The following is a 9,898-nucleotide window of genomic DNA, read 5'->3' on the forward strand; positions in this document are numbered from 1 at the left end:
AGGGTGTTTCTTTTTTTCAGAAATGAATTTGAAAAGGAAAGAAAAGATCAATAGATGTCAGATTTGAATTTTTTTGATTGTCGGAAAAAGTTTTAGTATCCATATGACGGCTTATAATTTACGTACTTGACATTCCAGTAAAACTGTCGTTTTAAAGCTCTGAATTGAAAATGTTTGCAGAAAAATGGGGGGAAAAATTTTCAGTTTGGAACTCAGAACAATATCGGCTATAAAATCAGGCTTATAAAACGTTGCTATATCAGGATATTTTCAGCTGTTCATTTATTATATCTAGATAAACCATGGAAAAGCATAAAATAAGAATATAGATGTATAATATGCACACCTGTAAGGCGTTATTCTGGGATTTTCAATTCCTGCTTCAGCCTTCATGTCTCTCATAATGTTGTAAAGTTTATTTATTCCAAGTGGGTTTTTTTGAACCAGCATCTCTGTGGTTTATCATTTGGTGTAAGGAAGAATGGGCTGTCAGGTTTGCACATTTCGTCCGGTCGTTTCTGGCTGTACAGCTTGTACAGATGTACAGGATCTCTCTGGGCGTCAGCAGTGGCATAGGCTTTGGGTTTTGTACCTCTGAAGTAATGAAATTTACACTGTTATACATCATTAAAACATTTATCTTTATTACAGTCTCTAACCTTTTGACAGACATTTTACAGAAAAAATGCAAGTCTAAAAACTCTAAATCGTAATGGTGATTGTAGCAACATACAACAGTTGTGCATCCAAATAGTCTAGCGGAAGGACGGCTGTTACTAAGTAGCAGTAGGCCTGGGTTCGAATCCCAGTTTGGATAGCTGTTTTGTTGTTTATCGTTATCATTACAAATAATCTACCATTATATTTCAGTAAACGCGTGGACGTTGTTTATAGTATAGGAGACGTTAGTCAAATTGACTTATTCATATAATCTAGTAAAAGAAAGTAGAATTTTTGATGTTTCGCCAGGGAAGGTTATCATGTGGGGAAAAAAGAATATGACATTTGTGACTTTCCACATTGAGTTTATTAAAGGGACTGGCCTCCAGATCATTCTACTAGTCTACTAAAAGATTTTTTAGATATCTGGAAATAAATGCTATATTTCTTAAGAAGGGTTTAAAACTTAATTACTGACAAACTATATCATGTTACGGAAACACATTAGAATTTGCTGTTTTTTCTACTTTTTACGATGAAAATCGAAATGCGTTTGTAACGCATTACTCCAGGTAAACTGTCTCAATTATAAAAATCTGTATTTTGAAATCATAACTCACTAATTCCTCAATAGCTTTATTAGTTACGAAGACGGGAAAATGTCTTTATTGCCGTGGTTGTCCGGGGTTCGATTGCCGAGACGGTCATCTTTTTTTCTTGAATAGGATTTTTAAATTATTTTAGAAACAAAAACTCATATTCTAATGTTCGTAATATGACCAAAGTTCAATTTGAAAGAAAAAATATTATCAGGGACTACCTTAGCCTGGAAATTTAGGGAGAAGTGACTTCTCCCTCCTGGGGAAACAGGGAGAAGTTTTGAAATTTTGGGAGAAGTTCGGCAAATGTGAGACAGGACATTGCTTACATGCATTAAATAACAATAATAATGTTTATTCAGTTCCATTTGTAGTATTAGCTTGCTATGACTTAAATAAAAACGGTGCAATGTTTCAACAATACAGTACATATTTGTACTGTTTTACTGCAAAATGTTTAACAACTTGACACAACAAATCTTTCCTCATATAATCAGTACTTAATATTTCTTGGATTAAATTTTTTTCTTCCTAGAGCAGCTTTTTCAGGTATGTGAGCATTCTGAGTTTAAATTTTTTTATGTTCCTTCAAGTTGACAAACTACAGAGTTTAAAAACCTCTCAATCTTACAATGAAATGTTATTTGTATTGATCAGTAGATAAAATACTTAAAAAACAGGGGCAATATTTTTAAAACTACATATTTTGACACAAAAAATCTAAAAATTGGTTAAATGTATTACCTCCCTTTAACACATTTCAGAATTAACTAAAAGAGTTGTCTGCTATTTTTATCAAACAATAAATTTAATAGTTTGTCAAGGGCCATGTATTTAACTTACATCTGTTTTTAATGAAAGAGAAATGCAGATTAAAATGAATAGTAAGCAGATCCCAATTGAAAAATAAACGTCGGGAGTAACGGGTAGTCTACACTGTGATGGCAATAAAAATTTCGAAACGATTTTTACCTGAAAACAAGAATAACTGGATAAGACAAGTACCGAGGGCGTTCGGTTGACCCGAGGTTCCGTGTTTTGACCCGCGAAAATCAAGAAAAACTCGTAGCTGACCCGCACAAAAAAAGTGTCCCGTGCTTCGGCTCGATCCGCGAAATGCGTCTCGAGTTCGAAGTTCTGCATTGTGAATCAAAATCTCGGTGAATTTCAATTGTTCGCCGCCACAATTTAAGTATGACAGTAGGCGGAGCGTCGTATGTTAATTAGCTACTGACAGATGTCAATCACTCCACGCGCCGACTGACACGTAATTAGGTTTGTAATTCGGAAGTTAATTATCGCCGTTTTACGAAGTTTTCGGGCTCTCTGATCTCCGATGTCGGTCAGCTTTAATTATTACTCTTTCATTCTTTAATTATCGTTTACTGCAATCACATTAAATGCAAACAATTAGCAGCTTATCATGCGGCGTCAATCTGAAATCGAGTGATCATCTTATGTTGTCATGGACACATTTCGCCGCGCGTGCCTCCCGGTGACATCCTGTGTATTGCGTATTGTGTTTACAGACTTTACATAACCGAGATGTATAATATCGGCACACTTTATTGCCAATTATGTTTTACTTTCATCCAATTTTAGGGCGACTTGAACTTCGCTTTTCTGGGCGGGAAGGGCGAAGTGAAATATTTTAAAGCGAAGTTTTCGCTCAACTTCGCCTAAAACGCAGTCCCTGTATTATTTATCCAAATCTGGAGGTCAGTGCCTTTAAACTCGATGAGTAAAATTGATAAAATGCTCTGCAGAGCCTCGCATTTTATTATTTTATTCAACTTGTTTAATAAATTCAATATGAAAAGACACTCCTGTAATATCAGATTTCACATATATTTTTTTTTTTATTTCACAGATTTCACATTTTCACAAGGAAAGCTTGTGCAATTTTAAAGATATTTTAAGATGGTATCAAAAATACAAAATATTTAAAGCATTTTGTGCATGAAATAAACCGAAAAGAAATATCAGTGGAAGAATGAGATATTTCAATTTGTGACACAAATTTTGAAATTACTAATTTTAGTGCTCATTCAGTGACACTGAAAAAAAACAACACAAAAATTATGGTAGATCTACTGTATATGAATTAAATTACTTTATCACATGTTCGACTTTGCGGGAGTGTAATAAAGCCATTAAATAAAAATGATAATACACTAGTGTAATAACGCTTTGACGTCGACGTCGTTTACAGTATAGGAGACGCTGGACAAATTGACTTATTTGTATAGTAAAAGAAAGTTGAATTTTTGATGTTTCGACATGAATAGCTAACATGTGATGAAAAGAATATTACATTTGTGTCTTTCGACATTTAATTTATTAAACTCGTTGAATAAAATTGATAAAATGCTCGGCAGAGCCTCGCATTTTATCATTTTATTCAACGAGTTTAATAAATTCAATATGAAAAGACACTCATGTAATATCCGCTATTTATCACATGTTCGACGTTGCGGGAGTGTAATAAAGCCATTAAATAAAAATGCAATTGAAACGTACCTAATGTCCCGAGGATTTGAACCAGATCTGGTTTTGGTTTGTCTCTCTTGGTCATATATAAGATACTCCTCACCAGAAGTTTCGTCCATTCTAAGATGAATATCTCCCCAGCAGAGATCACGGCATTCTTTGCCTGTCCGCATTCCAAAATGGTTTGTGCATACAAACCACATGGAGTGTAACAAAGACCTTGGAGTGTAGTCACCTAGTGTCCTGGCTTCATGCATCTGGTCAATGATAGACTCTGTCATGGTTTCTGCAGCTCTCGGCTTATTGCCAAGTCCCTGGCCTTTCAGCTGTTGCTGTTTTCTTGAAAGGACAGCTCGTGTTTTGGAAAATTCTCTGTCCTTGAATATGGCAACATTGCTGTCACTTGCTTTTAGATATCTGTCAACAGAGCTTATAAAGCCCCGCAAAGTTGTAGGCTCATATTCCCTGCCATCTTTCTTGGTAACACCCAAGATAAATTCACACAGTAATGAATTAAGCTGATATGGGGGAATGTATTCTGGTTTTCTCATTTCATTTTTTGACATCAGAAAAGAGAAGAATAACTTCATGTCACTCTCTGTCTTCTTTTGGGTATTTTTATTTTCATTTTCTTTAAGAAACTGGTCAGCATCTACTTGTCTAAAGTTCCTGTCTGCAACCTGAAAGTCTCCATATTCCTCCTGGTCAAAGAAATTTGTGAAAATGTCATTCAAGACCTCTGGATCCAGTTCTTCTACAGACATCTTGATTGTATACTAAAGCAGACGTCAGATTTGACAGGTGTTGTTGTTGTTGTTACAAACATGTAAACAAAGGGAAGCTACTACAACCAACCTGTCACCTCATGTATATACATGTACATAGAGAGGTGTCCAATTGGGGGAAGAAAGTAGTCCGGCACAGTGAAAATTATATTTTGATAAATTTCACTGTGGGTTTACCAGGATATAATCTACCATTATATTTCAGTAAACCACTGAAAAGCATGAAATAAATGTAAGTCATATGCCTGAAAAGTATAATATGAAATAGAAGCTTCTCTTTAATTTCATGATTTTTGTGACCGCTTGATGTCCGTCGTGCGTTAACAATTTCTAAAAACATTTTCTTCTTGAAAACCACTGGGCAGAATTACACTAAACTTCACAGGAATGATCCTTGGGTGGCCCCCTTTCAAAATTATTAAAAGAATTGAATTCCATGCAGAACTCTGGTTGCCATGGCAATCGAAAGGAAAAACTTTAAAAATCTTCTTGTCCAAAACCACAAGGCCTAGGGCTATCATATCTGGTGTATAGCATCATCTAGTGGTCCTCTACCAAAATTGTTCAAATTATCTCCCTAGGGTCAAATATGGCCACGCCCCGGGGGTCACATGGTTTATATAGACTAATATAGGGAAAACTTTGAAAATCCTCTTGTACAAAACCACATGGCCTAGGGCTTTGATATTTGGTATGTAGCATCATCTAGTGGTCCTCTACCAAGATTGTTCAAATTACACCCCTAGGGTCAAATATGGCCCCGCCCCGGGGGTCCCAAGTTTTACATAGACTTATATAGGAAAAAAGTTTAAAAATCTTCTTGTCTGAAACCACAACACTTAGACCTTTGATGTTTGGTTTGTAGTATTGTCTTATGGTCCTCAACCAAATTGTTCAAGTTGTACCCCTGGGGTGAAAAGAGGCCCTGCCCTGGGGTCACTTAGTTATTATGTGAGTTATATATTTTTTTTAAAATCTTCTTGTCTGAAACCAAACGACCCAGGCTTTTGATATTTTGTATGATGCGTTTTCTCTTAGTCCTCTACCACATTTGTTCAAATTATGCCCCTGGGGTTAAAAGAGGCCCTGCCCTGGGGTCACTTAGTTATTGTGTGAGTTATAAAAGAAAAAATACTTAAAAAATCATTTGATCCTATTTCCAAGACTGTTTAATTATAATTACCTGATGACACCAAGTAATATGATGTCACTTGACTGTGGCCTTGGCCTACTGACCTACTTTCTTGTTTTTGAAGATAAGCCTTGAAGTTTTGATGACATACATAGTTTTGCACACCAATCGTAAAACTGAATTTCATTGACCATGAATTTGACTTACTGCCTTTCTTAATATTTTATTATCAGTTTGACATTTGAAACATGTAGCTCATATTACTCAGGTGAGCGATCCAGGGTTATCATGACCCTCTTGTTTCTTTTTTCATGTTTGCCATATGAATATATGTTAGGCTAGAAGCAACGTAATTTTGCTTAATGCTGAATAAATGTTGTTGTTGTTGTTGTTGTTGTTAACGGATGAGTGTATTTAAACATGGTTGCGTGTTAAAAATAACATATATGTCAGTTAATGAAAAAATTAGAACTTGGTTGTTTAACTTCATTTGTCTTTGTTAAACCTAACTGATACGTAAGAAATTGAATACAGGATTTAAAAAATAAAGATAAAACATATGGGTCTAGGAATGGAACTCTAAGCGAAAATGTATAAAACGGGATGCGTAACCACTCCCCCAAGGAGGATTTAGTGGTAGCATCGGAAACGTTTTTAATGAACTTAATCCTATGTTATTCTTTTGTTTGTTTACATTAAAAAACGCCATAATACTGTGCGATACCTTATAGTACTGTGCCCTAACGATAACGTGATGTTTACAAACATGCCTATAAATAGACATAGATGAAGTATAGGAAATTCAACCTTTTTCTATCTTGTCAAAATCTAAATATTTTTATTTTTAAACCTGTATTAAATTTCATTTAGGTTTAAACCCTTTAGTGCACATTTACGACTGTAGACAAACAATAACATTTCGACAACAAATGTTTTTCAGCACGATTTGTCCTCTAAACCGTTGTTAACAGTACCCCTTTTAGGCTGTAATATCAACATCGGTCATGTTATTCATTACTTCTACGAAATAGACATGTTTATTTGCACGTGGGTTGCAAATATTCGTGTGTTTTCTTTTAATTTGCATCAGGACAAGGACATGTTTCAGGTGGGATAGAAAACATTCATGTGCGCTAACATGTTCAAATGTTTTTAAAGACTTGCTATGATACTGAAGCTAAATTAAAGCAAAAAAATGTAAACTGTCTTGTTGATCAGGATGTGCTGAAATACAAGCCAGTAGTCATGTAAATATTGAACATTATCAAAACAACAGGGTTGGATGAGGATGTATGGTATAGTATATATAGGGAGCCGGATTAATGAAAGACCAAATACTCTGTTGTGCGAGTTATAAGTCGTAAGATTACAAAATCGAAAGAACATCTGAACAGGTATGCTACACTTTTTGCTGTAATTACGATTTTAATTCATACATTTACTACTTATAATAGTACTAGTTCAGTAGGCGATGATTCATTTTGTTTCTATACCGATAAATTCTAAATGGAATATCTAATTATTTTATGTTAATTTTATTTACTTTCATTTCAGTGCGCAATCATGAATATCGCTACTCTCATTTTGGTTTCATGCTTCGCAAGTGTGGCCTTTTCATATCCTGACATTATATCCCGTAGCGACTGGGGTGCTCAGTCTGCTAGTAAATACATCCCTAACCTTAATCATCCGGTTGAATACGCAGTGATTCACCATACAGCATCCCAGAGTTGCTCAACTATCGATGACTGCAAAGAATATATAAAAAATACACAGGCTGATCACATCGAAAGTTCAACGGTATCATCAAGTTTCTTAAATCTCACTAGTTACTTTATTTTCGTAATTGCAATTAAATGGTGTTCATAAAAGAAAAACACAAGCAGCTTATATTAAATGCTTATCAGTAAGTGTTTGTTTCCTGCAGTTTTATAAAAAAACTCTTAATATTAGCAGTGATTGTCTCTGATTTTGTTCAAATTATCATATTTAATTTGAAATTTCGCCTTGCGTGTTTCCGTTAAAATATCATTTTAGACTAATTGTACTGCATTTTAATACTATGAAGCTTTTCGTTCAGTTGAAAATTATCATATAAAGAAAAGCTCGTTCTTGTTACTAATTAAGATTTGTTAGAACAACTAAAACTTTATACGACAATTACTCGAAGGCTGCATGTAAGAACAGAAACAAATGTGTAGTGTATTAACATTTATATAACAGATTGGATCTGATATCGCATACAACTTTCTTGTGGATGAAAACGGAAACGTTTACGAAGGAAGAGGATGGAATAAAGTTGGCTATCACGCTGGTGTATGGAAAATTAATAAAAACAGTATTGGTAAGGTTAAACCCTTGTTATTTCACACTAATTTCAAAACTCCGTTAAGTTTCAATGGAACCTAAATATTATGATTAATTATTTGTACCTGAAGTTTTATTTTAATATTGCAATCATTTTATATTAATCATCAAACAAATATATCATTGCATCATTATCGTCGTCGTCGTTGCCACCACCTTTCATTATCATCATATTTGTAATCACAGGCATCGTTTTCATCATCGAGATTTTATTTTCATATTATATAAATGAATAAGATCCACGTTGAATATTTACAGGAATCGCTGTCATTGGAAATTTCATGACCGAAGAGCCATCCACAGAAGCACAGGATGCCGTACAGAGTCTATTGGAAATGGCTGTTGATGAAGGAAAGCTTAAATCCAACTACAAGTTACGTGGTCACCGTGATGTGAAAAGTACTGCCTGTCCAGGGGATAAATTTTACGATCGTATTAAACTATGGCCACATTTTTATTTTTAGAATCAGAAAATGAACAATCTAAAACGTGGTAAAGAGATAATAAAAGTCAAACCAAAACACGCTATTAATTAATCGTTTAAACTTAGAATATAACAAGAAATCATGCGAAGAGACTATACAGGAAATATTTTCCGAGCGAGAATAGTTAGGAGAGAGAATATTTTTAATGGCTAAATGCTTCAATGTGTTGACGTATTTTTGTGACAAATTGTTTAATAGTTAAGATGTTAAGCTTTTTTATTGATTGTTGCATGATTTTGGTTTTAATGTTATTTATCATTTAAGAAAGAATTTAACTTTTCACCCTCAGATCATATCTTTATTTTTTATATTATGTATCTTTATGTTTATTTTATCATATTAGTGCAAAGTATGTCTCATATTTAACACTTTATCTGATTTATATGTGTGAATTTGTATTTAAGGATTATGTAGTCCAGTACAAGGTAGACTGTTTTTCGCTTTTGTTATTAGATAAATTTATGAAAATTAAAATAAAATTTGGAAGAAATTCTTGTAAACCATATAATACAGTTTATCAGTGTCTTTAAAAAGTGAAGTATAAAAAAGAAAATAAAAGTTATGTGAACTTATTATATGCACTTGTCATTTTTGATATAAAAAGGAAACTAAATTGTCAAACTAACCGCCTCGGTAGCCTAGTGGTAGAGCTTCCCCTTCGAGTGAGTGCGAGAGGTCGTGGGTTAAATCCCCGACCGTGTCATACCAAAGACTTGAAAAATGGTAGCAGTAGCTCCCTTGCTTGGCGCTCAGCATTTGTTTTGGGTTTAACGCCGTTTTTCAACAGTATATCAGTCATGTAACGGCGGGCAGTTAACCTAACCAGTGTTCCTGGATTCTGTACCAGTACAAACCTGTTCTCCGCAAGTAACTGCCAACTTCTCCACATGAATCAGAGGTGGAGGACTAATGATTTCAGACACAATGCCGTTTATCAAATAGTCACGGAGAATATACGCCCCGCCCGAGGATTGAACTCACGACCCTGCGATCCGTAGACCAACGCTCTTACCTACTGAGTTAAGCGGGCGGATGGCGCTCAGCATAAACTGTCCAGTAATGTAAAATAGAGTGTTCAAGGAATACGGTATTAAAGGAGCATACGTTACCACGTGACGTGACATGACCGTGTGATCACATGGTACGTAGGAAAAAGAATTTCGACAAACACGTGTCATAATGTAAGAGAATACGGTACACACGTGTCATAGGTTACAGAAATACGTTATCTTACCCGTAAGGTACAGAAATTCGTTGACAAGCATATTATACATATTATGTTATCGTCAAGAACGTTATTTCCTGCTAGATAAGTTCGCTACTGTAACAGTATATTAATTCATGAAATCCAACGAAAGAGACATTTGCCTCCTAAAGTGA

General features: G+C 34.7%; 2 protein-coding genes across 2 annotated transcripts; one reads left to right on the top strand and one right to left on the bottom strand.

Annotated features, from left to right (window-relative positions):
- Positions 1–404: 404 nt before the first annotated feature.
- Positions 405–4,760, bottom strand: LOC128553728 (uncharacterized protein KIAA1958-like). Its single transcript, XM_053534905.1, has 2 exons — positions 3,780–4,760; positions 405–594 (listed from the first exon to the last, which is right to left on the bottom strand). The coding sequence occupies exons 1-2, from the start codon at positions 4,511–4,513 to the stop codon at positions 420–422; spliced, it is 909 nt and encodes a 302-aa protein (XP_053390880.1). The 5' UTR covers positions 4,514–4,760; the 3' UTR covers positions 405–419.
- Positions 4,761–6,894: 2,134 nt separating this feature from the next.
- Positions 6,895–9,090, top strand: LOC128553729 (peptidoglycan recognition protein 1-like). The gene is made up of 4 exons (XM_053534906.1): positions 6,895–7,060; positions 7,221–7,466; positions 7,890–8,010; positions 8,292–9,090. Exons 2-4 carry the CDS (start codon positions 7,230–7,232, stop codon positions 8,495–8,497), a joined length of 564 nt encoding a protein of 187 aa, XP_053390881.1. The 5' UTR covers positions 6,895–7,060; positions 7,221–7,229; the 3' UTR covers positions 8,498–9,090.
- The last annotated feature ends 808 nt before the right edge of the window (positions 9,091–9,898 follow it).

This window comes from Mercenaria mercenaria, unplaced genomic scaffold (assembly GCF_021730395.1).
Source record: "Mercenaria mercenaria strain notata unplaced genomic scaffold, MADL_Memer_1 contig_4256, whole genome shotgun sequence".
NCBI classification, from domain to species: domain Eukaryota; kingdom Metazoa; phylum Mollusca; class Bivalvia; order Venerida; family Veneridae; genus Mercenaria; species Mercenaria mercenaria.

What these genes read in the sequence shown, in the direction of transcription:
- LOC128553728 (XM_053534905.1), bottom strand. Translation starts at nt 4,513, where the DNA reads ATGTCTGTAGAAGAACTGGATCCAGAGGTCTTGAATGACATTTTCACA. An exon ending in TCAAATCCTCGGGACATTAG is followed by an intron (nt 595 to 3,779) that starts GTACGTTTCAAT and finishes TCATTACTTCAG; the next exon opens with AGGTACAAAACCCAAAGCCT.
- LOC128553729 (XM_053534906.1), top strand. Translation starts at nt 7,230, where the DNA reads ATGAATATCGCTACTCTCATTTTGGTTTCATGCTTCGCAAGTGTGGCC. An exon ending in ATCACATCGAAAGTTCAACG is followed by an intron (nt 7,467 to 7,889) that starts GTATCATCAAGT and finishes TTTATATAACAG; the next exon opens with ATTGGATCTGATATCGCATA. An exon ending in AATTAATAAAAACAGTATTG is followed by an intron (nt 8,011 to 8,291) that starts GTAAGGTTAAAC and finishes GAATATTTACAG; the next exon opens with GAATCGCTGTCATTGGAAAT.